Below are 26699 nucleotides of genomic sequence, written 5' to 3'. Positions count from 1 at the left end.
ACAGTCCATAGAGTGGGGGCACACAAGGTCCCCCAAAAACCAAGAAAATGTTTTCAAACTTTATCAGCAAGGAAGTTGATGGTGACAGTGTTTTGGGATAGGCATGGTGTGCTTCCTATTGATTTTCTCGAACGTGGAGCAACCATAAATTCTGACCTGTACTGTCAAACGTTGCACAAACTTAGAAGAGCAGTTCAAAACAAATGCCGAAGGAAGCTGACATCCAAAATTTTGTTTTTGCACGACAATGCCCGAACTCACATGGTAAACCGCACTAAAGAACTCCTTAATTCATTCAAATGGGAAGTTTTCCCTCATCTGCCCTACAGCCCCGATCTTACGCCAAGCGACTTCCACTTGTTTCCCAAGATGAAGAACTGACTCGCAACGCAGTGCTTTGATGATGTCGTGGAACTCCAGGCAGTTGTTACTCAGTGGCTGAAATCTCAGGCGGCAGAATTTTACGACGAAGGTCTTCCAAAGATTGTCCACTGCTTGATAAATGCCTCAATGTGTTTGGTGACTATGTGGAAAAGTAATATGTCGGTCGCTCTTTCGGATGTATTTAATAAAATGTATTTCTTGTGCTTAGTTTTTTTTTAATGAATAAACTTTCACTACTTTCTGAATAGTCCTCGCATTTCTCAAAAGTAACTGTCAGTTTTTCGGGAATAACTAAACATATCACAGACAAACATATCAGAGTTGGAAAGTACATCCATTTCGATCATCTGCTCCGTTTTACTTCTGAATTTCATTTTAAGATTTTGAAAGTATAGAAATACGTACTGTTCTTAGTGATATACCAGTAGTTAGTTAGTCAGCTGCACATTCCACTTATCATTTGTATGATAAATCTTAATGGTGTGGAACGAGTCACTTTATATTAACATTTTTTTTGTAGCTATGCCTCCATGCTGATCATTTATTAGTTTTTTGCTTTTTAATTAAAAACAGACTAATGTTAAAAATTCCTGTTCATGCCCATTTACTCATTACAATAATAGACAGTCTTCTGCAGAATAGGAGGAGTTGTCAAAGAGAAACGTTTTTCAGTTTAGCTTCAGATTTAACCTTTCTGTCTGTCAAGCATTTTATATCACTGGGTAAGTGATCAAAACTTTTGGTTACAGCATTGTGAACACCTGTTTGTGATACGGACAACATTAATGTGGTATATTGAATGTCTTTTTTTCTGGTATTGTAATTATGAATACATTTATTTCTGTTGAAATGCAGCTGATTATTTACAACGAACATCAAAAGCGAAAAAATTAAATGGTGAAGCGATTACATTGCTACTAACACACTGAGCAGCAGGCAGGCATGATAAAACGAATGTTGAAAAGTTTTCGACCAAACCCTCTTCAGAAAGCAACCAAAGTGCACGCACACACACACACACACACATACATATGGTCCCTGTCTCATGCTGTTCTGACCAGGACCTTCTTTAAAGAGGTAAGAAATGTGAACAGTGAATAATTATCTGTGTGAGGAATTTAGGGCTTGAGATGCTACAGCAACAACCTGAGCGGTTCTGTAGCCATGTGTTATGTGGAGACGAAGCCATTGATAACCACGTAGCTCGGATGTCGGACCGCTTGTGCATTTGATGGCAATAAAAAACAGGGATGAATAAAAGTAAACAGCACAACCGTAATTCGTACATACGAACGAGAATATTACTAGAACAGTTTCACTTAATAATGAAACTTCATTCTGTTAAACTTTAGACTACGATCGGATCGGTTAGTACAACCATAAACGACGCAAGCTGGCATTTTTGTTGAAACAACTACGTCTCCGCACAAACAAAGCAGTAGATTCTATTTGGCGTACAACCACAAAAGTCCCTATTGGTCGAAACTGGACACGGGGACGTCAGAGTGACTTCATGAGAAATATCAAAGTGGTGAACAATGGAGGTACGAATGCCGTGAATCTAATGTTTTAGGTTATATAAGAAGGTGGGCAACGGCTTAAATTTTGTGACGTAATGACAACTCCCTTCTTCTTTTTATCTCCATGGTCACGTCGTTCTTTCGACGCTGACGTGCCGTGTAGTGCGAATACTCAGGAATTCCTCTGACCGTCGACGCTAAAAAACGTATGAATCCACCTTTACTTGAACACCCCAGGACCAGAGATTGTAGCGACAACCGTGACGTGTCAGGTGAAATAAATTATTTTAATTTCCACTGCAAAAGTTAGGTAAGAATAGGATAAATTCGAAATAATATGAGACATGGGATCTTCAAAAATAGTAAAAATACGGATTTCTAGAGAAATATGGGATAGTTAGCAATCCTAACTCAATCGGTAACTACTGGACTACTAATGTAAAAGATTGCAGTTTACTCCTACATTACATGAGCGCTGCGTTTTTTTCTTTTATCGTGTTTTCACCTCTGAAAACGATTGACCCCCCCCCCCCCCCCCCCGCCGCGCCGTCCTCACACAACTTACCTGCAAGCAATAGTAGTATACTACTTGTTTGCGGACAAAGAAGACTCGTGACGGCTTGTTGAAGTTCCATCCAGTTTTACGCGGCTTGAGTCACTGTGAAGAACACAGATGCTGCGCTGTAGGTGTGTACTTTACATATGGACCCAAATACTTCAGTCGGGAAGCAAAGGAAAAAAAAAGGCTGAAATTCTAAGGTCGAAAATATGGCTTCTTTAGGAATTTGGATGCCTACAACTTTAAGAGGTGCAACCTGGGCTGTTAAAACGTCCATCGGTCAAGTTGAGGGTAGTTTTGGGAGGTTTCTTACATTCATGAGTACATGGCCTCAAAATAATGCAATAAAATCACGAACATGGTCAAATGTGAAGTTTGTAAACACAGTGTTGGAGGTGGCATTAAATTTGTATAGGCTTTTTCTATAAATATTCCGACAAAATTAGACTAATCTAGACGCAAGAAGCGACATTTCAACAGTCAGGGAAGAAAAATTGATGTAGTACCAACTTGCTATGCAGCTTTTGCCATTCACCTAGCAGTGGTTTACAGAATATGTAGTTTTGGATTTTCATTGATTAATTCATGACGTAATAGAGGGCCTCAATCATTCTGATATTTCATTTTTTTGGTACGGTACAAGTGTACGAATAAAAATGTTTCTTTGTGAATAACTAATCTGATACGGCGGAATTAATCGTAAATAGTAGGTATATAACTTCAGAAGAATCAATAAAAGGATGTTAATCATTAATACATTGTGCAAAAAAGATTTGCTTTGAACATACTTTATATTTACAAAGCAATGTATTTTTAAAACATTAAGTTTAAGATACTACACGATTTGTGTATTTCCTGTCAAGTTTAGTTCTTGGGACACGGTACATTCTCAATCTCGCCGGACAGTTATGTCATATAATGGTCACTTTAGGTTCTTGCCCCTTCTTGTATCCATTTAAGGGGACGCCCATAATTGATGAATATATTCTCCTGGAATTTTTATGCATACAGTATAACAGACTTATTTCTGGTTTATATGCATTCTTGTCCAAAATCCATTCACTCTCTGACAGTGGGCATCCGTCATACATCCGAGGAAAATCTCCTCAAACTAAGGAAAATAGTTACTGGGTGAAGGAAGACAACTGCTAATGTTACAAGTGTTAATCACGGTTACTTCTGATGATGAGTGTGCGAATTAAAATTCGCGTCTGATAAAATTGTAAGATATAAAAATACCCATAGATGACAGGTCACGAACCTTCGAAACGACAGAGGAAATTGACATTTGACATTGAGATGCTCTTTCGGTGTTATTTCTGAGAGTGTAGTTATTGTTCATATATTGTCTGTGAATGGTACCGATTAAAAGTAAAATTAATTTCGCGAGAAGTTTAGACTCACATTTTGAGCGTAAGGACTTCTGTCTCCAACACTTCTAAATTAGTGATACATCACACGACGAACTATATGTTGCTTAAACATGACGGTTAACTGTCCCTACAAATTAGTTATCTGCCTTCCAAAACAGGTGGAAAAATAATTAATTAACAAAGATTAAAAAAGGATACCACGTATCAGCCGCGGAGGGATACTAAGTTCTTTCCCAATATGTTGTTGTTAATGGGTAGCGTGATTGGTTGTGAGTCGTAGTGGTTTTGTTGTGGGTGTGAATGATGGCTGAAAGTAGTTTCAGCCTGTACAATGAAAAGTATTTCAAAAATGACCTTCGACTGTAACACGGAAATTACAATCACTGTTACATAAGTTTTCAAACGCTGAAGCAATGACGTCTTCCTGTGTTTATACCATGTTACACGCAGCTATCTTGGCTTACCTGCACATCGCAGTTACCAATGGTCAGTATTGGAACAGTGCTGTCACTTCTTAGAGAATTAATAAAACTGTTTATCGGCGTTGATCAATTATCACCCTAACCCCTGTAATACCCCACCACAAAGAAGTGACATTCATTTACTGACTGATAAAACTGGTTTTATGATTTGACGTAACCGATGGTATGGCATCATATTACCGTGAGAAATTAAAACTACAGTTTACAAATAAATTATTGATTATTGCCAGGAAATGTGAGATGCTCATCGTGTACTCTTGAGCTGATGTCATGCAATTTTTTATACGTTCTAACAATACAGTTACGCACGTACTGCATTTCTAACACACTAATTGATGTTCATTTAGGAAAAAGTAGTAAGGCTTGCTGAACTTGGCCGTGTCATCATGAAAGAACCATGAACACTTTAGAGGTTTTGAGAAACTATCCATCCTTTTTATGACTGTACCACAACAATTATAATTTGTTGTCTTGTAACGACGTCACTTTGCAAATGAAACGAAACCGTGTTTTCGTTACCATTAGCAATATTGTACTTGTAACAGTTGGTTTTGAATGTGAACAGACTTACCTAATGGGGAGAAATTTATTACCACATTTTTAAATGGAGCCGACAAAAAATACCTCATCTTTATCCATTGGCCATTTATGCTATTTATGATTGAGACAAGAAAAGTAACGAAATATAAAATAACTGAACTCTAGTTGTTCATTTTACATGTAGTTCACAATTCTAATAGACCTTTTAAACATGTTCGACACCATAGATATTTCACTGTGATAGTAGGTCTATTCGTTATCCCAGATTTGTTTTCCATTGGTAGGCCCAATCGTTTTGTGCCACCTGTTACACTATTCAGTCAAAATATTGAAATAACAGCATGCACAGATACTTCTGGTCTTTGATCTTGTTGCAAGCAAGTTTTTGTGGCTGACACTTTCCGTGCTTTGTTGTTCTGGGATTTGTTGATATTGAGACTGGAAAAAACAATACATTGATGAAAGTAAAACAGATTTCAGATTATTTCTGCAATTAAAATATGACTTACAGTAACTATTATAACATCAAAACATTTTAACGTGTTGTAGTGTGCATTGCTTCTGTCATCCTAAAACTGCAGTTTTAACTTTGTAGGATGAGAGTTACAGGGCTGCTTACTAGATACAAGATTTGTATTATGTTGAAGTTGCTATCATGAAGCATTAAAAATTAGTAATTAGGTTTGCCCTTTGATATGTTTTTAGCCATACAAATTCACTTTTTAAGTATCTGCAGTTTCATTAAATATGTTGGAAGTTTCATCATTTTGTTAAATTTTTATGTGAACCGAACTCAGCCTTACTGAATAACATTACTACATGTGCTTAATGCAGATTTTGCTCATATATCTTACAGAAATCCAACTTATCACTCATAATTTTCACTCCCTTTGGTGATATTTAGACGGTTAATTTCAGGTATTATTTGATGAAATGTTTCTTCCACTTCTATTGTTTTTCCTCATTTGACCACTTTGTTTAAAAAACAAATACATTAATAATCACTATAAATACCCTGAAGAACTGTAACATTTTCACAGAGATTCATGTCCTGTTGACATAATGCCCCTATGTAAAGAGATTTTGTAAGCATTGGTTTAGATAAAACCTAGTGTTTCATTGAAAACTAAAAGACAATCTGCAGTGAGTATACACCAAAAGTCTGTGAGCTGAGCTGAGACTAGAATGCAAGTAGGCCTACTGGCATTTCACAGGCTATATGATACAAGGATGATGAAAGTCTACCATACTAAGTTATTTGAAGGTTTAGTCTGCCTTGTATATCAATATTCATAGAGGCTCTCGTGCTTATCCTCCTGGACTAGTACCACTGGGAGAAAGAATATTATAGAAGGCTTGAAAAGATGAACAAAATCCAAGAAGCTCTACCATATAAAAAAGATTAATTTTTTGTCAGTTGGAAGAGATTAAAACATTTGAGGCAGCATGACTGTTGTGGGTTTGGGGTGCCTAACAATGAGATTATTAGCAAATATGACTGTGTCTGAAGTACACAATGATAGCTCCACCAGTTGTTGGATATCTTTATCCAGAAATCATAATTACTAGTTTTGTGTAATTGTAATTGCTGTTGAACACAGGGCCCACCTTTTTACTTTAGTTGGCTTATTCTGATTGTCATCCCGATTCTTCTTCCTTTTTCACACACACACACACACACACACACACACACACACACACACACACACACACACACACACAACGAAATTCAGTATGTGTGTTTGCCTTATAAATTGGTAGTGATATTAGTTAGGTCAAATAGTTGAAGATTACTGTATTTGGCTGGAAGCCTGGACATACTTGATCATTATTATATTGCCACTTTTTTGTTTCTTGCTATTGTTTGTCTGTTACTTTATTTGTGGTAATTACCATATAAAATGGAAATGTTGAATTTGTGAATGACAGTTTTGACTTGTTGAAAAATTGTCTTCATATGGGCTCATTTATCTCAAAAATTGTGGGTCACTGGATGTAGTCACTCCTCCATATAAACTGTGTTAATCTGATTTTGGGTATCTGTGCCTGTTGACAAACAGTAAGGTTACATAGAGAAGTCAGATTTACTACCAATGTCAGGCGATCAGTATTACAGGTAGGTGTTTATAGCAATGAAACACTGGAGGGGGAGGTTGTAAAACGTAGGCGGTGGGAGGTGGCAGCTCCATTATACTAACATTGTATTACTGTGTTAGCCAGACTAATTTGCTTGGTATGTGGGTTGCATATCCACTATACATGAATAATGCTGCCCTCTGTGAGTCAGTATTCTCCAAAAGACATCTCTGAATCAGTGAAAAACAGTGTGACTTACATCCAGTGTTGCTCATTTGCTAACATCACAGTCTGTGGGACCATTACAAAAGCAAATCATTAGCATCATTTTATAATCAGTTGATGATCACAATAAGACTGTAGTGTTTTCTTGTCCAGAAGAATTAGTCTTACTTGCTTTTGATGCCAACTCCTACAGCAACTCCCAATTTGAGAAGGGTCATGAAGAAATGAAGTGTCATCATATTTATGTATTTGTCCCGCCTTACCCCATGAATTTAGTACTGTCAGAGTGGCAGTGAGCCTTTTAAAATGTTATAAATACCAATGAGTTGACCTGATCACAACCAGAATGTTCAGTACTTTGGTGTTTCTTTATAGAAGGTAAATACCTTTCCCCATATGATGATAAAAAAATAAAAAATTATCTATCCCCGATCATTGATTTTTGAATCATGATTGTAGTTTGTTTTGTTTGGTGTAATGATCTACGACATCCAGCTGAACTTCAGGTGGCAGCCCAAATTCATTTTTGTCCATTGCTTATGTTTACCAGTCCTCCTTAATTTTTTGGAGATTGCTAAGATGATACCACCACTGCCATAACCTTCTTGTGATGTGTACCCCTCCTCCCCCTTCCCATGCTATTGACATAATGTTTTAAGATGGTGTGAGGGATATCATAGAAAATTTCTGCACCATGGGTAGTCTTACTTCCATTTATCACATCTAGTGCTTGCTTGCAACCATGTCACATTGCACCCTAACATCACAGTCACATCACACCTTGAAGGTAGCTTGGTGTGAAGAAAGTGTACACCATTACTTTGACTGTACTTTCTCCACTTCTATTAGTCAAGCATCATTGAAGAAGTTGCATGTACATGGCTGCAGTGCTATCAACTGAAATGAGCACAGACATGGTCCATCTCTTCCTCTTTGTCTTCTCTCTGTCTTTATATATACAGCATAACCAAACCTTTTCAGCATATTCTGACAGAACTTTAAATTCTATGCTTTCAGGTAATGGTATACATTATATGTGATCTATTGAATTTGAACCTTCCCGATATAGAAATTTCTTCTAAAAAGTTGTAGAGGTGGCTCTTAATATGAGCATTGTCCTGGTTACACTACATATTCTGGCAGATATTAATGGTGTCCATTTCGATTGCTTTGAGTATGAGACATGTTGCCTTGAGTAGCAGCTCTTGTTCTGTGTATGGGCTGACTTTCACTTGCAAGAAAATTTACTTCATATCTGGATCTGTTGAAAAGTGAAGGATTTTGTCAATGAAAATTGAAAAGTGCACTAGTGCCTAATACTGTTTCTCCTGGCATTGATTCACATCCAGACACTTTTAAATCATAAAAATGCATCACACACAAATGCTACCATTTTACTAGCTCAGTTGACAACAGTTAAGCACTATGTATGCCATTGCAGTGGGGATTTGTTCTAGCAGTACTTATTGTCAGTTGTTATTGAAATCAGCAACAAATGATTAGATTTGATGTTGCATCAGTTTGTTTTTATTGGGAGTGTGACAATCAATCTCAAAACTTCACATTTTTTGTGGTCCTGTAAAACAGTTTGGTAAAACAACACTTCCAGTTATTTAGAGATTACCATATTATTCCAGAGAAGTGATATTGGATATGTAGTTTGTGGATTTACACACCACAAAATCTTAGCAGCCTGTGTAAATGTATGTGACTTTATTTTAAATAGCATCATCACCATAATGATTCCTGCAAACTGAAGTCAGAAAATGATATCCAGAACCAATAATCTATTGTAAACATTCATATGCATAAAATTTTATGTTTCATCTAAGGCAGTTGTAATTCCATACCTGTTGAAGGTAAATGTTTACATCAGTATGTATACCCAAAAATTCTTAAATATTCACCCATTCTGTACTGAAACATAAACAGGAACTGGCACCGCAATCCAAAGTAATTACATATCCAATAAAATTTGTATCAACAGACAAAAATTTTTGTCTGGTATTGCTATTGTTGCATGCATATTTTTGATGGGTACTTTTCAAGGGAAAATTTGTGATTGCTTTTTCATTTAATGTTTTTCTGTATTAAGCAAATGTTTAATACCTTGACACTTTGTATTTTAATTAATCATTTATCCAATCAATCAATCAAACATTTATTAAAATGTATTACAGCAAGTGGATTCGAAAAATGTTACAGTTGAATTTGCTTGCCTTGTACTACTTGATTTTGAATGACAGCTGCAGTCAGTTGGTCTAAATTATTTCCCAATTCTGGAAGTTGTGTGAATGACTTTTATTTTTCCATACAGGATCTACCTGTGTGTCCTCGTCTGTAATTGCTAACAGTTTTTTAATAAAATGAGTTTTATTCCATAGGATAGTAGTAGGAAAAAGGAATGTTGCAGGAATTGTGTTCAAAATTCTTTCCAAGCTTGCTGAACTCTCTGGAGATGCATCATCAAGCCACTCCCCCCCCCCCCCCCCTTTTTTGTGGTGGGGGGGGGGGGAGGGGGGGACACAATAGTGTCATATCTGAGGAATGGGTTCTACTCAAATCTTGTGCACTATCCCGTGCAGCTACTATCTGCTTTGCGACCCTTCCCCCCTCTCCCTACTCCCTCCTAAACTGTCCATATTTTTTGGATGGCTGATGCCTACCCCAATCCACCCATATTAATTTGCAATATTTCAATGCACCGATAAAGCAAACTCACAACGTATATGCTTTTTGTTTGTTCCAATCCACCCATATTAATTTGCAATATTTCAATGCACCAATAAACCAAACTCACAACGTATATGCTTTTTGTTTGTTGTGAGGTGCTGTAGGATAGAGTAATTTTAGATCTGGCATACTTCGGTTGTTTATTTTGAGAAGAAGTCACTAAATTCCCTGTTACAAACTTTATACCAGCCTATCTATCTAACTTGTAGGTCGTTTTCGAAATGCAGATAGCTGGTGCTTCAAGCATTAGGAATAATTAAATGTTGTTATGGTTTCCTGGCTACAAATAATTAATTGATTATTGAGTTATTTGTTCCTTAGAGGAAAATACTTAAAATACATGTTTTAACGTCAGTATGTATGATGTAGAACATACAATGCAAACTTAAACTTGTACTCATAAAAGATTCTTTTCCGTTTCACAGCAACTGTAATTTTTTATGTAAAAGCTTTGAGACCCTGTTACATTTTACCCACATTTTTACACTATGTAGGAAAATTAAGTAAAGCTGTAATCAAAGAGAAACTCATATTGTTTATATGAAATTTCACTTTGATAAATATTAGTTGTAGCCTTAGTATCTGGAGAGCTCTTGTGATCACTTTTCTCACACACAAACAGTTAGATAAGAAACAGTGATTGTGCTGAGCTGTGGTGAGTGGTTAAATTATATTTGTTTTGACAAGAATAAAATAATTACTTTTTTTTAGAATTTAACCATTATTTTATTCATAGGTAATTGACTTATCTTTTATTCTTTGGCTGCACCAGATTTCTGAATCATCGTATCAAAATAGCATTTCTCTCTCTCCTCCCTTTAATATTAAGCAAACAACTGTGAAGGGAATGGCAGAGGGTACTTAGTATGATACCCATGTTAGGGTTTCTTCCCATTCCAGTTGCATATGGAGGGTGGGAAGAATGACTGCTTAAATATCTCTGTGCATGCATTTACTAGTCTAATTTTCTCTTTGTGGTTCTTACGGTTACAATATTTAGGGTGCTATATCTGCATCTGCATGTCTACTCTGCAGTTCACACTCCAGTGTTTGGCAGAAGGTTCATAGAGCTACTGTCATATTATTTTTCAACTCTTCAATTCTTGAATAGCATGTGGAAAAATTTAACACCTAAATCATTCTGTACTATCTCTGATTTCTCTTTTTTTAATTATCATCATCTCTCCCTACATAGGTGTGACTCAATAAAATATTTTTTACCATTTGAGGAGGAAGTTGGTGCCTGAAATTTTATGAAGAGCTCTCACTGTCATGAAAAACGCCTTTGTTTCAATGATTGCCACGCCACGTTGCTTACCATATCCTCAAGACTCACTCCCCTATTTTGTTATACTATAAAACAAGCTGCCCTTCCGTGATATTTTTTGATGCCCTCTGTCAAGCCTGTTTGTAAGGATCTCATTCATGCAACAAGGATGGATAGGTGTAGTGTAGGCTCTCTCTTTAATAGATCTTAGATCTGTTTCATGTTCTAGATGTTCTGCCAGTAAAATGAAGTCTTTGCTTCGCCTTCTCCACATTTGGTTTAAATTGTTCACAGTTGTAATCCCTAGGTATTTAACTGAGTCAGCAACCTTTAAAGTTCTGTGATTTGTGATTTAAGGAAATTATGATGGAGTTTTTAGTACACTCTTATTTGTTAGTGTCAACTGCTACTTTTTGCATCCTGCACATATCTTTTCTAAATTGTTTTGCAGACTGATTGATCTCCTGAAGACTTTACTAGGTGGTAAACAGCAGCATCACCATCAATGAGGGCCACCTACACTTTCTCCTAAAATAGATTAAGATAGATTAAGAATGGCAGGAGGCGTATAACACTTTCTTGTGGGGGGAGGTGTCAGATATCACTTTTGTTTCATAATACTACTTCTCGTCAATTACTACGAACTGCCACTACTGAGACACTACAAAGGCATGCAATTTGATGTACAACTGCTTGTGAGAAACTGTGTCAAAAGCTTTGTGGAAGTCTAGAAATATGGAATCAGCTTTAGATTCCCTCTCAATAGCACTCTTTACTTTGTGTGAACAAAGAAACACTTGTGTTTCACAAGAATGATATATTTTGAATCCCTGCTAGTTATATGTCTATAGATAATTTTCTTTGAGGTATTTCATAATGTTGGAACACAGAGTATTTTTCGAAACCCTACTGCAAATTAATGTCAGCAACATGGGTCTGTAATACAATAGATTACTTCAGGTTTTTTTTTTTTTTTTTTTTTTTTTTTTTTTTTTTTTTTTTTTTTTTGTGCGTTGGTGGGATCCATGTAACTTCCCAGTCTTTTGGTATGGATCCTTAATCGGTCAATTGGTTGTTTATAACTGTAAGAGTGGAGAGAAAGACAGAGTGCTACTCACCATAAAGATGGCACATTGAGATGCAGACAGGCACAGTGAAAAGATAGTTATGCATAAGCTTTTGGCTGACGCCTTCTTCAGAAAGGAAAAAATGCACACACATTTGCACAAACAAGCACACCTTACACACCTGGACACAAGTGCTATCTCCCGCCACTCATGTGAGAGAGTCTTTCTTTTCTGAAGAAAGTTTTGGCTGAAAGTTTACACATGACAGTCTTTTCATTGTGCTTATCTGGAACTCAACGTGTCATCTTTACAGTGAGTACCAGTCTGTCGTTTTCATAATATTGTTGATATTCCAACCTGGACTTTTCATTGTTTGATAAGAATGTTGCTAGTACATCAGCGTACTCTGAAAAGAGCCTAATTGGTGTGCACTCTTTTCTGGAAGAGTTGACTTTATTAAGTGACATAAGTTGCTTTGTTGCAACAAAACTGTCTACTTTAAATTACTCATTTTGACTGCTGTTCTTGATTTGAATTCCAGAATATTTATTACATCTATTATGGTGAAAAACCGTGTTTAGTAACTCTGCTTCATTGGTGCTGTCACTGGCATCATTACCATTGCTATACGCACAGAGAAGTATTGAGTGTGTCTTACTTTCCATATGACCAGAATTTCTTCATTCGGTTTTGTTGTGGACGCTATCAAAAGCATCTTGTATTGAAGTCTGTACTAAGTTTCGAGCTTCCGTTTATGGTTGACGATCTTGGAGATTTTGTGTTTTTTTAAATTTGCCGTGCATTTGTTTGTTGCTGAAGTATAGATTTAAGTTCTTGCTGTAATACTGGTTCTCGAAATGTTGTAAGTATGTTTTTGGTTTGCGTCTTATCTTTTAAGAGCTTGCCAATTCACATTTTTCAATATCTCTTTGATGCTTCCCCATGAGTCAGACAAAACATTGACAATTCATGCCGTCCTTCTTTAAAAGGTAAATATTGTTGGCGTGGTACTTAGTAAAATGCTTTTCAGTGGTCAAGAAATACTGCATTCATTGATCCATGGCTTTCAGGATGTAATGTGAGAAAAGATCATTTTGGGTTTTGCGTGATTGATGTTGTTGGAATTCATATTGGTTGGCATTGAGGAGGTCATTTTGTTTGAGATATCTCATTACATTTATGTTCAGAATAGGTTCTAGACTTCTACAGCATATGGATGTTTGTGAGATAGTTTTGTTGATCACTTCTGCTCCCCTTCTTTTGGACGGACATGACCTGTACTTTCTTAATCAAAGAACTGAAGTGGTATTATGGTTCAAATGCCAGGTGTGAATTCTGTATAGAACCTGTTAGGGATTCCATTGGGCCCTGGTACCTTATTTAGTTTTACCAATTTCAGCTTTTTCGCTACATAATTGACACAAATATATGTGTCAATATTATGAAAAGGAAAGTTGTTACTTTTCGCAGATCTTTCGACCAGTTTGGCCTTCGTCAGAAATAGACAACACACACACACGTAAATGCATCTCACACACACGACTGCAGTCTCGGGTAACTGATGCCACACTACAAGCAGCAGCACCAATACCACATGATGGGTGTGGCAACTGGGTGGGGGTAAGCAACAGGCTGGGGAGGGGGGGGGGGGAGGAGGGGGATGGATAGTAGGGTAGGAGTGGTGGACAGTGGGGTGCTGCCTGGGGGGTGTGCAGGTATGAGGTAGAGAGAGTGTAGGGCAGGTGTGTGCAGTCAGGAAGTTAGTCAGAGGACAGGGGGAGGTGGGGAAGGGGGTAGTAGAAAAGGAGAGAAGTAAAAAGACTGGGTGTGATAGTGGAATGATAGCTGTGTGGTACTGGAATGGGAACAGGGGAAGAGCGGATGGGTGAAGATTGAAGCCAGGAGGGTTATGGGTACGTAGAATACATTGCAGGAAGAGTTCCCACCTGCGCAATTCAGAAAAGCTGGTGTTGTTGGGAAGGATCCATGTGGCACAGGCTGTGAAGCAGTCATTGAAATGAAGGATGTCATGTTTGGCAGCATGCTCAGCAACAGGGTGGTCTACTTGTTTCTTGGCGACAGTTTGTCAGTGGCCATTCATGTGGATAGACAGCTTGTTGATTGTCATGCTCATGTAGAACGCAGCACAGTGGTTGCAGCTTAGCTTGTAGATCACATGACTGGTTTCACAGTTAGTCCTGCCTTTGATGGGATAGGTGATGTTCATGACCGGACTGGAGAAGGTGGTAGTGGGAGGATGTATGAGACAGGTCTTGCATCTAGGTCTATTACAGGGGTATGAGCCATGAGATAAAGGGTTGGGAGCAGGGATTGTGTAGGGACAGATGTAGATTCGATGGATGGTGGAATACCACTGTGGGAGGGATAGCGGGCAGGACATTAATATTGTTACATTCCATCCTGGATTTTCCGTTGTTTGACATATTATATGTCATTCATCTTTGGAGTGGTATGAGAAGTAAACTGGGGCTGTATGTCTGTATCTTCATATATGAAAATGGAATTCAGCATATCTGCTTTTATTTTGCTTTCCTCAGCTTCAGATCCTGTGTCATCCATATGTGTCTGGTCACTAACTTTAGTGCCACTGACAACCTTTACGTATGACCACAGTCTCCGTGGGTTTCGTGAGAGATCTGTAGACAAGATTCTGCTTGGTAGTCATTGAATGCTTCATCATTTCGCACTTCACATCCAAGTGTGTTTCATTTGGCATCTGTATATGTAGCACCACACTTTTTACTGTCCCTAGTATGCAGTAGTCACTGTTTCCTTCAAAGTTTCTTAACAGTGGGTAGTCTTCAGCAGCTCACCATTCATTAGCTGGCTACAGCTTGGCAACCCCAGGGTTCCTGAGCTGAGGAGTAGTAGGCACTGCCAGTCCTCTGTACATGTAAGCTCTGGTTATGCTTCATTGACCACTTTATGATGTGGCAGTGTAATGTCTTGTGTCACAGGGAATGGAGATCATGACTGGACTGCGTGGATCATGAGCATGGTAAAAAAACCTGTCTCGAGGTGTGCTGCACACTGAGATGCATGGCTGTTGAGGTGAAACAATCGTTAGTGGGCAAGCCCTGGGGATCCTGCCGCATTTCAGTTGTATGTGATTTCTGAGGTTTGTTCAACTGAAGCCTGGTCAGTGTGTCTACCTATGCCTTACATGTAAGGTGGCACCACGTAACTGCGGGTACGGTGGTGCCATCTACTAGTAGGGAGGCTGACACTAGCACCAGTGTGGTTTCACGCCAAAGGCAAAGAGAAGGTGGTCACACAAGTTATTGTCCACTACTCAGCATGCAGGCGAGTAAGCAGGAACAACGAGGAGTGATTTGATTTTTGGCAGCAGAGTTGAGTTGGAGGCCACAAAATGTATCAACAGATGAGGGCTGTGTATGGCGAGTACAGTTTGCGTCATTCAGGTGTTGAGGGGTGCAAGTCACTTGAAGACAATGCTCGTCCCGGACAGGCTCATCGTGTCATCACTCCGGAAATTGTTGTGGAAGTGAATACTTAAGCCATGGACAACCACAGAATTACCTTGGACGAGATCTGTTGGTTACTGGGTATTAACATGGGCACCACCCACATCATAATGCATCAACACTTCAATTCACATAAAATCTGTGTGCAGGGGTTCCCCACCAACTGACCGCCGAACAGTGCAATACTCAAATGGCTCTGTCTTTGAGTCATCTACAGCATTATTATGAGGAGGAATATGGCTTTTTGTCACTTATTGTCACAGGTGACAAAACATAGTGTCACCATTTTGAACCGGATAGCAAGTGTCAGAGCAAGCAGTCGAAACTTGTGACTGCACCACTTCCAAAGAAATCAAAGATCGTGTACACCAGTTCTGGTAAGGATATGATGTCCTTCTCTTTTGACCACAAGGGCCCACTGCTTGTCGAGTTCCTGGAACAGGGAACCACCATCAGTGCCCAGTGTTATCAAGCCACTTTACAGAACTTTAGATGAGCCATAAAGTCAAAATGCCGAGGCATGTTGTCCAATGGCATTATCCTCCTGCATGATAATGCCCGCCCACACACGGTCTATGTGGTGAAGATGACATTGCAGCAGTTTCGGTGGGAAATGCTGGAACATCCACCGTTCAGTCCCGACCTTCCACTGTGTGACTTTCATGTGTTTGGACCTCTAAAACAAGCTATTTGCGGACATCAATTCGCGACGGACAACAAAGTGTGTGACTGCATCCTACAAGCTTCTTCGAAGATGAAATCGACTGGCTAGTGTCACAATGGGATAAATGTGCCAACAGTTTTGGTGACTATTTGTGTGTGTGTGTGTGTGTGTGTGTGTGTGTGTGTGTACTGTGTACAATACATTTTTGAGTTGATAAAATCATCACCATTACTTTACACTAGTGACCAGGTGTAGGCATGCGGGGCTCTGTCTAGGTGGACTTTTATTTCCCTAGCTGGTTTTGGGACTGACTTGGAACCATCGAAATTTCCTCTTCTTCCTCCCACCGAAATGGTGGGCCGCTGTTAGGTACCAACACCCAGTCTAACAAAAGGGCAGTTGTGGCAAGTCCATGTGATTCAGGGATTATTCAGTATGCTGTCATTTATAGTAACAGACTGCATGCTTTTGACCAAAAGGTGTTTTTAATAATAAAATGAAAATGGGCAGTTTTGAGAAGGTTTCACTGTTCTGTATCCAAAGGGGTTTAGAGGGAGTCTACAGCACTTTAAACTTTGTCAAGTGCTTCTGAAATGGGACCCTGTTGGCAGAAATGTTTAGTTCCCAACAAGTAAACAACCTCCAGAAAGCTGGGTGCCTTGACCAATATGCAATCAAAACTGAACTGCACAACACTTTGAACGACAGCAAAGGTGTCGTATCATGCAGAGATCTACTTGATATTCTCAAAGAGGAACTGAAAGCTGAGTGGGCCAAAGCAAGCATTTTTTATGTGCAGACCATCATGGAAAGGGTGGATGGTGATCTTATCAATTCAGACTTGTTTATTATTTCATTTAACAGCATGAAAATTCCAGCACATGTCAATTTAGGTTACCTTTGCCTAATGGTGCAGCCATATTTCCTCAACCCATTTCAAATGCTGGCACGTTGGGCACACTACTCTTGGTTCCATGCGGCTAGCCACCTGTGGCAAATCCAGTAAGGCCACTCACGAAGGAGTTTGTTGTTCACCTCTTCTGAAGTAAGTCAGTTGCTCTGGGGGTCGTCCTTTCTGGAGTAGGGATTGCAATGCCTTCCTTGAAGAAAGGAAACTCCAGGAGATAAAAATGACAAAGCGCATTCTGTATGGTGAAGCCAAAAAGATCTACAAGGCCATGCAGCCACCCATGCTCGCTGCCTGTTTTGCTTTCGTTCTCAAATAGCTAGTCCAGAAAACTGATGCTGGTACACAAACAATTAAGTGTCAATACTAGTCCAGCATTTGTCATTACACTTGTGCCATTGCAGTTATGTCAAAGTCCATACCTCCCCTTAGAACATCAGAAAAGGCTGTGGTTGCCGCTGATACGGAGCGCTCTGCCCTTCTAAAAGTACAGTCTGACCCACCGTGCAGCACTGTCACTACTACAGCTGTGGTTGTGGCTCTGAAGCATATCCAGGGCAAAAAATCAACGGCAAAGGCAAAGAATCAGCTGCTGATGTAGACGGGAAGTAAGCTGTCTGACGACATCGATGTTGCTCTGTCTGACATCTCTCACAATTTGTCTTTGGAATCAATGTACTTTGGTGTCAGCCTAAGGCACTCATCTTTCACCAAGACCAAGCCTCCACCCAGTAAAGGCTTCCCTCCTGGGCAGAAAGACAGGGTGAAACTGCATACCCAGTGATAAATGGCTCCCATACTGCAGTGGAACATTAATGCATCCAGGACACATGTGGAGGAACTGAAACTCATAGCACAGAGACACCCCCTGTGCCTATGTTTGCAGGAAACACTTTTTAAAGTGTCTGGTGCCCCTGTACTATGGGGATATAGGCTACTCTTTGTTGCAAGTATGACCTGACTGGGAAACGGGCCAAGGGAGGGGTTGCTGTGTTTGTCACATCTCCTCTGCTATCTCCTTGGTTACTGATCCACAAGCTGTAGCTATTGCAGTTCATGTGAGTCAGAAGATTACTATCTGCTCACTGTACTTACCTCTACAGGATGTGATAGACACTGGGGCTCTCGCAGATCTTATAAACCAACTCCCCTACCCATTTGCCCTATCGGGTGATTTCAATGCCCATAATGTATTATGTGGCTTGACCTATACTTGCCCTAGGGGTCGAGTCTTGGAGAACCTCATGACCTGTCAGGAGCTGTGCATCCTAAACACAAGAGGTCCCACTCATTTATTAGCTACTACTGGGTCGTCCTCAGCCATGGACATCTCTTTTTTTCTCTTCAGTCTTTGCAGACTCTGCTCAGTGGGAAGAAACTGATGACCCTCATTCCACTGACGATTTCATACTATGGATACAGCTACTGGATGGAGCATTACTTGAACAGAAGCTATGGAAATGATGGTCAGCAGGGCTAACTGGATGCTGTTCAATGAGATGGCTGTGTTCAAACATGCAGGAATGGATGGACCACATCACACAATTAATCCATTATGCCACTGACTTAAACATCCCAATGTCCTCAGGTCATCTTAGGAGGCATGCTGTATCTTGGTGGACTGATGAGTGCTGCTCTGAAATCCGGGACAGGTTCGTGGCTCTTTGACAATTTAAATACTGCCTAACAGCATATAACCTCACAGCCTTTCAATTCATGAAAGCCAAGGCTCAACATGTACGTAAGCAGAGTAAGAAAAGGTCATGGCAAGTGTTCCTGGACTCCATCAACCATTCCACTTGTTCTACAAAATTATGAGAAGGCATTGGGAGAATTTCTGGTAAACACAGTTGTTTCCCAATAGCAGCAGTGCTGAAACAGAGGTGCCTCCAAACAATACCTGGAGACATCGCTCAGATGATGACAGAGCATTTTGCAATGGCTACTGCCGATGCCATCCAGGATACAGTGTTCCACCATTACTGTGCCACTGTATAGAGGGGTGAGTTGGACTTCAGACCCTACAATTCTGAGTCTTACAACTGCTTTTTCACCATGCGGGAGCTGGATTCAGCACTGCCTGAGACTTTTGATAGAGCAGCTGGTCGTGACCAAATCCGATACAGCAAGCTTTGATATTTTCCAACAGTGTCAAAGGAAAAACTCCTTGAATGTTTTAATTTGATGTAGCAGAAAGCTCACTTTCCCACCTCGTGCAGAGAGCAATTTTGATACCTATCCTCAAATCAGGAAAGGACCACAAATGGACCAGTAGTTACTGGAGTGTCACCTTAATGAGCTGTATATGAAAGACCCTGGAGCATATCGTAAACTGTTGTTTGATGTGGTTGTTATAGATCAGGCAACTCTTTAGCTACTCTCAATGTTGATTCCAGAGATGTCAGTCCAATGTCAACAACCTGGCCCTGGTACAGGTGACTATTCAGCAGCCTCACCTACAAAAACATCACTGTCTTTGGTAGAGTCTTTGACATCGGTAAGGTGCATCAATGGGATTTTTGTGGCCACCTCCCCATCTACATATGGTCTTTCCTGTCTGAGCAGTTTTTTAGGTCATGAGTTAGTGACATGATGTTGGATTGTTTTGAGCAGAAGAATAGTATCCTCAGGGCAGTGTTTTAAGTGTTACTCTGTTTTCCATAGCCATAAACAGAATCAAGTTTATGGTAAGGGGTCCAATACAGTGCTCCTTATTTGTGGATGATTTTGCTGTTTCCTGTTCCTCTTGCAGTGTTGCAACAGTGACTCATCAGTTGCAAGTTACAGTGCAGAGGTTAGAGAAGTGGGCTGCAGAGATGGGTTTTTAATTTCTGCAGATATATGTATGTGTGACTATTTCAGTATTTCTAGTTGTATTTTTAATTTACCTGACTTGCATATGAGTGATGCCATTCTACTTTTTAAAGGCTCACTGAGGATTCTGGGCCTCATTTTTTACTCCAAATTGTCGTGGTTACCACACCTGAGAGAGACCTGAAAGCCAAAACCCAGAATCCACTGAATACTTAAAAGTATTTTAGCCACAGGTCTTGAGGAGCAGAGTGTGTGTGCTTCAGTTTTATAGGGCTTTTGTGTGATCCAAGCGAAACTATTGGTGCACAGGATATGGATCAGCGGGGTCCTCTTCTCTGAAGATCTCTGAAGATTACTAACGCACTCCATCTTGAGCAGATGAGGCTGGCCACAGGTGCGTACAGGACCAGGACCATCTCTATACCCAATCTTTGCTGAGGCTGGGGAACTGCCACTTGCCATTTGATAGCAGCTCCTCGTGATGTGTTAGATATGCGGATTCCTCCTTGCTTCTAATTCAGCTTTAGACCGTGCTGTTGCTTATCCGTCACTGGAATGCCTTTTCTCCAATCGTCCATGAGCAACAAGGCTGTTTCGGATCCATGTGCAGCATGTGCTGTAGTCACTTGGTTTGGAGCAAGTATAACACCAACTCCAGGGTTTTAACCATCTGCCACCCAGTTATTGTAGGAGCACAGAGTGATTTCAGAATTAGTGCAATACAGGAGGTATTGCAATCCTGTATATTTTTTTAATACATTGTTTTTTGACATTTTAACCGAGCACCACAACTATGAAATTGTGTTTACAGATGGATCTAAGCAGGGAGACCCTGTTGGTTGCTCTGTTGTTTTCCCTGATTGTATCCTCAAGATCCGACTGCCTCAAGACTTTTGTGTGCAATTATATGCGATCTTGCAGCCACCTGAGCAGATGGGACATGTTTTGAGTGCTAAATGCCTTGTCTGTTCCAATTCCCTAAGTGCCCTTCACTCTGTAAAACACTTGCATCCAGCAGATAAAGTTTTTCAGAATATCCAGGATGCCTTTCTGTGACTGTAAAGGCAGGGAAGGAGATGTCTCTCTGTTTGGTGTCAGGACACATGGATATTGTGGGGAACAAAAGAGTGGATAGAGCAGTCAAGGAGGTATGTTGTGATCCTCAGTTAGTTCACTGTCCAGTACCCTATATACTCTCACGTCGCTGTTGAGGTGCAGAGACATGTGTCAATCGGAATATGAATGACTGTAAATGACATATAATAAGCTGCGTCTAGTGAAGTCCACTATGCGATTGTGACATACCTTCTTCCAGTCAGGCAGCGGAATGAGGTCCTCCTTACTTGTCTTTGCATAGATCACAGGCCTATGATGCATAGTTTCTTGCCCTGGAGAGAGGACCCTCCAGTGAGCAGTGCTTGTGGCCACAGATCACAGTACACCACGTTTTACTATGCTGTGTTTTATTTTCAAACCAAAGGGCAGCAGCTCATTTGCCAACAGATTTGCTGTCTATTTGAGATGACAATCAAACAAATGTGGTAGGACCTTTAAAATTGTGTGAGCTGTCTGACTTGTTCCCTGAAATTTTAGGGTTTCACTTTTAATGTGTTATCATTTACCAAGATGGCTGGCTCATCCGTGTTTTTGGTATGGGATCAGCCAGTCACATATTGCTGTGAATCTCTCTTAGTTTTCCTCTAGTCTTCATTGTGTTTTAATGGACTGTTTTTGCACATCTCCTCATTTGTGGCACAGTTTTCCATATTGTGAGCTAATGTGACTGAGCGGGTGATTGTGGGTGAGATAGGGAAAGAGTGGTTGTAATTTTATCTCAGTTTGGCTTTTAATTCTCTTATCACAATTTCTGCATTTTAACCAAATGTGTTTCAATTGATCTTTGGGAGAGTGCTGTTAACCCCAATGTTGAACATCCCAAACCACAAACATGCATGCATTGCAGTGTGTATATTCCCATCACGATCTGTTCTACTCCCGGAAATTCCAGGATGCAGATGACCTTTCAGTTTCATATCAGCGTGAAGGTCTTTCTTAATGGGGACCACCTAACAAACAGTGTCACAAAACTTTATGAATATTTTGAGTCATGGCGATGTAGACCTTATGTTTCTAAAAACAGAAGTATGTTTTTTCCATCTCTATTTATGTAGCATCAGCAAAAAACAGCCAATAGTTTGGTCCTCTTGCCACAGTCAAATACAATAAGCCAAAAACCTTAGTGTCACATTAGACAAAATGCTGACTTGCCATAAACACCTTTCCAACCCTGCTAAGAAGCTACAAATACAAGTGAACCTTATGAGGGAACTGGCAAGTAGTACATGGGAAGCAAATGCGTCAGTTCTCCTTGCAGCACCACTTGCGTTGGTACACTCTGCAGCAGAATATTGCACAGCAGTTTGGCTCTGCAGTATTCATGTGAAGAAAGTTTATGTTCACTTGAATACAGCTCTGACACCCAAACCTCCAAATGTCAGACACTCAGAACAGTGCCAAACATTGTGTGTCAATAGAATACCAACCAAAACACCAATTTAGTTTGTGCTGTGTGCTGTCATCCAGTAGAAGATGCGTAAACAATAATTAAAAGTAGCATCATAACTACGGAGTACAGGCAAACCGTGTCTGTGAGCTCTGAATGAGATCATCTCTGGTAGGTGAATTGGTAGAGTGTCAGATTATTGTACTAAAGGTCACGAGTTCGAAACCCACTGATGGTGATTTTTTTTTTTTTTACAGCTTACGCTTGAAATTGTTATATGGGTGAACATTTTTCTGTCATGTTAAAGGATGTTTCAGAGTTTGTAGCAATGTTCGTTTGGCAGTCTGCTTTTGCTTTGTTAGTTGACTGTAGCAAACCTATAACATACATTTGTATAGATAACACCACACCTATCTATCAATACTGTTGAACATCTGTCCAGCTCACCTTCGTCAAAAAGCAGCTTTGTACAACCTTTGTCAGCAAATTTCTAAAAATTAAGATCTCCCTCTTCACGAATATTTACCATCACTGCATAGGAAACACCTCAAATCCAGAAGCCCAGCATATGAAGAATGAATCCAAATGCTCTTCACGGGATTCAACCAGTATACTGAATGGAAATGTGAGTGGCAAGACACAGAAACTTGGAACCATGAACATATTGATCAACCCTGCTGTTAAAGTTCCGAGCTTTCTCAATCCTAGGGTGGTGTGGTTACAGCTCAATAGATTTCAACTGAAGAAGATACTTGCACATATAACGTGTGCAAGAGGGCCATTTACACTGACAGTATGGGTGACTGGAGATCATTTGGGTGACTGTGGAGGTATACAGACAGTGGGCACAAATTGCTCTAACAGACAATTCCCTCATGGTATTAAGACTTTACCTGAAGCATCTACATCTACATCTTTGTAGATACCCCGCTAGTCACTGAATGGTGCATGGTGGTGGGTACCCTGTACCACTACTAATCATTTCCTTTCCTCTTCCACTCGCAAATAAAGTGAGGAAAAAATGACTGTGTATATGCGTCCATATAAGCTCTAATTTCTTGTATTTTATCTTCGTAGTCCTTACACGCTACCGAGCGAGGTGGCGCAGTGGTAGCACACTGGACTCGCATTCGGGAGGACGACGGTTCAATCCCGTCTCCGGCCATCCTGATTTAGGTTTTCCGTGATTTCCCTAAATCACTTCAGGCAAATGCCGGGATGGTTCCTTTGAAAGGGCACGGCCGATTTCCTTCTCCATCCTTCCCTCACCCGAGCTTGCGCTCCGTCTCTAATGACCTCGTTGTCGACGGGACGTTAAACACTAATCTCCTCCTCCTCCTCCTCCTTACACGCTGTGTATGTTTGCAGCAGTAGAATCTTTTGGCAGTTAGCTTCAAATGCTGGTTCTCTAAATTTTCTCTATAGTGTTTCTCGAAGAGGACATTGCCTTTGCTCCAGGGATTCCCATTTCGATTCCCAAAGCATCTCTGTAACACTTACATATTGTTTAAACCTAGTGATAGCAAATTTAGCAGCCCTCCTCTGAATTGCTTCAATGTCCTCTTTCAGTCCGACTTAGTATGGATTCTAAACACTCTAGCAGTACTCAAGAATAGGTTGCACCAACATCCTATATGCAGTCTTCTTTACAGGTGAATCATGCTTTCCTAAAATTCTCCCAAAAATCTGAAGTTGACCATGCACCTTCGCTGCCACAGTTCTCATATTATCATTTTATTTCATATCGCTTTGCAACATTACGCACAGATATTTAAACGACTTGACGGTGTCAAGCAGGACACTAGTGATACTGTATCTGAACGTTACAGGTTTGTTCTTCCAATTCGTCTGCATTAACTTACATTTTCCATTTAGAGCTAGCTGCCATTCATCACACCAACTAGAAATGTTGTCGAAGTTGTCTTGTATCTTTATTATGAAAAGGAAAGTTGCTACTCTCCATATAGTGGAGATGCTGAGTCACAGTGTGTGTGTGTGTGTGTGTGTGTGTGTGTGTGTGTGTGTGTGTGTGTGTGTGTGAGACTGTCATCTATTATTGATGAAGGCCTTACTAGCCGAAAGCTTTATTTGTGACAGTCTTTTTGTTGTGTCTATCTGCGACTCAGGGTCTCCGCTATATGGTGAGTAGCAACTTTCCTTTTCATTATATTGTTACAGTCCATCCTGGATTTTCCATTGTTTGATTGTCATGTATCTTCCTACAGTCACTGAACTTCGATGTCTTACCATAGTATACACCATGGAATCATCAGCAAACAACCACAGGTTTCTGCCCACCCTATCCGCCAAATCATTTTTGTATATAGAGAGTAACAGTGGTCCTATCACACTTCCCTGGGGACTCCTGACAATACCCTTGTCTCTGATGAACACTTGCTGATGAGGGCAACATACTGGGTTCTAAAACTTAAGATGTCTTTGAGCCACTCACATATCTGTGCACTTATTCCACATGCTCGTATCTTCGTTAACAGCCTGCAATGGGGCACTGTGTCAAATGCTTTCCAGAAATTGAGAAATATGGAATCTGCCTGTTGCCCTTCATTCATAATTCACAGTATTTCATGTGAGAAAAGGGCAAGCTGAATTTTGCACGAACAGTGCTTTTAAAAAGCTGCTGATTCGTGGACGTAAGCTTCTCAGTCTCAAGAAAAGTTTATAATACTTGTACTGGGAATATGTTAATGGATTCTGCAGCTAATTGAAGTTAGGGATATTTGTCTGTAATTTTGCGGGTCCGTTCTTGTACTCTTGTTAGGTATTGGAGTCACCTGCACTTTTTTCTAGCCACTTGGGACTTTGTGCTGGGCAAGAGATTCATAATAAATGCAGGTTAGGTAAGGGGCCAATGCTGTAGAGTACTCTTGTGTAAAACCGAATTGGGATTCCATCCGGACCTGATGATTTATTTGCTTCCAAATCTTTCAGTTGTTTCTGTTCATCTACATCTACATCATTACTCTGCAATTCACATTTAAGTGCTTGGCAGAGGGTTCATCGAACCACAATCATACTATCTCTCTACCATTCCACTCCCGAACAGCGCACGGGAAAAACGAACACCTAAACCTTTCTGTTCGAGCTCTGATTTCTCTTATTTTATTTTGATGATCATTCCTACCTATGTAGGTTGGGCTGAACAAAATATTTTCGCATTCGGAACAGAAAGTTGGTGACTGAAATTTCGCAAATAGATCTCGCCGCGACGAAAAACGTCTTTGCTTTAATGAGTTCCATCCCAACTCGCGTATCATATCTGCCACACTCTCTCCCCTATTACATGATAATACAAAACGAGCTGCCCTTTTTTGCACCCTTTCGATGTCCTCCGTCAATCCCACCTGGTAAGGTTCCCACACCGCGCAGCAATATTCTAACAGAGGACAAACGAGTGTAGTGTAAGCTGTCTCTTTAGTGGACTTGTTGCATCTTCTAAGTGTCCTGCCAATGAAACGCAACCTTTGGCTCGCCTTCCCCACAATATTATCTATGTGGTCTTTCCAACTGAAGTTGTTCGTAATTTTAACACCCAGGTACTTAGTTGAATTGACAGCCTTGAGAATTGTACTATTTATCGAGTAATCGAATTCCAACGGATTTCTTTTGGAACTCATGTGGATCACCTCACACTTTTCGTTATTTAGCGTCAACTGCCACCTGCCACACCATACAGCAATCTTTTCTAAATCGCTTTGCAACTGATACTGGTCTTCGGTTGACCTTACTAGACGGTAAATTACAGCATCATCTGCGAACAACCTAAGAGAACTGCTCAGATTGTCACCCACGTCATTTTTATAGATCAGGAACAGCAGAGGTCCCAGGACGCTTTCCTGGGGAACACCTGATATCACTTCTGTTTTACTCGATGATTTGCCATCTATTACTATGAACTGCGACCTTCCTGACAGGAAATCACGCATCCAGTCGCACAACTGAGACGATACCCAATAGGCCCACAGCTTGATTAGAAGTCGCTTGTGAGGAATGGTGTCAAAAGCTTTCCGGAAATCCAGAAATACGGAATCAACCTGAGATCCCCTGTCGATAGTGGCCAT

General features: G+C 40.1%; 1 protein-coding gene across 4 annotated transcripts in view; it reads left to right on the top strand.

Annotated features, from left to right (window-relative positions):
* The first annotated feature begins 3773 nt into the window (after positions 1 to 3773).
* LOC126482336 (TGF-beta receptor type-1) overlaps positions 3774 to 26699 on the top strand; it is a 190189-nt gene continuing 167263 nt past the window's right edge. For 2 of the 4 annotated variants that reach the window (XM_050106405.1, XM_050106404.1), the window contains exon 1: positions 3774 to 4322. In XM_050106405.1, coding sequence (XP_049962362.1) covers positions 4250 to 4322 — 73 coding nt within the window. In that variant the 5' untranslated portion in view covers positions 3774 to 4249. The remainder of the gene's footprint in view (positions 4323 to 26699) is intronic. The other 2 variants (XM_050106407.1, XM_050106406.1) reach the window with 1 other exon arrangement.

The sequence above is a fragment of the Schistocerca serialis genome, chromosome 5 (assembly GCF_023864345.2).
Source record: "Schistocerca serialis cubense isolate TAMUIC-IGC-003099 chromosome 5, iqSchSeri2.2, whole genome shotgun sequence".
Classification (NCBI taxonomy): Eukaryota; Metazoa; Arthropoda; class Insecta; order Orthoptera; family Acrididae; genus Schistocerca; species Schistocerca serialis.
The sequence above is the reverse complement of the archived record's forward strand: the minus strand, read 5'-3'. Positions and strand labels throughout refer to the sequence as shown.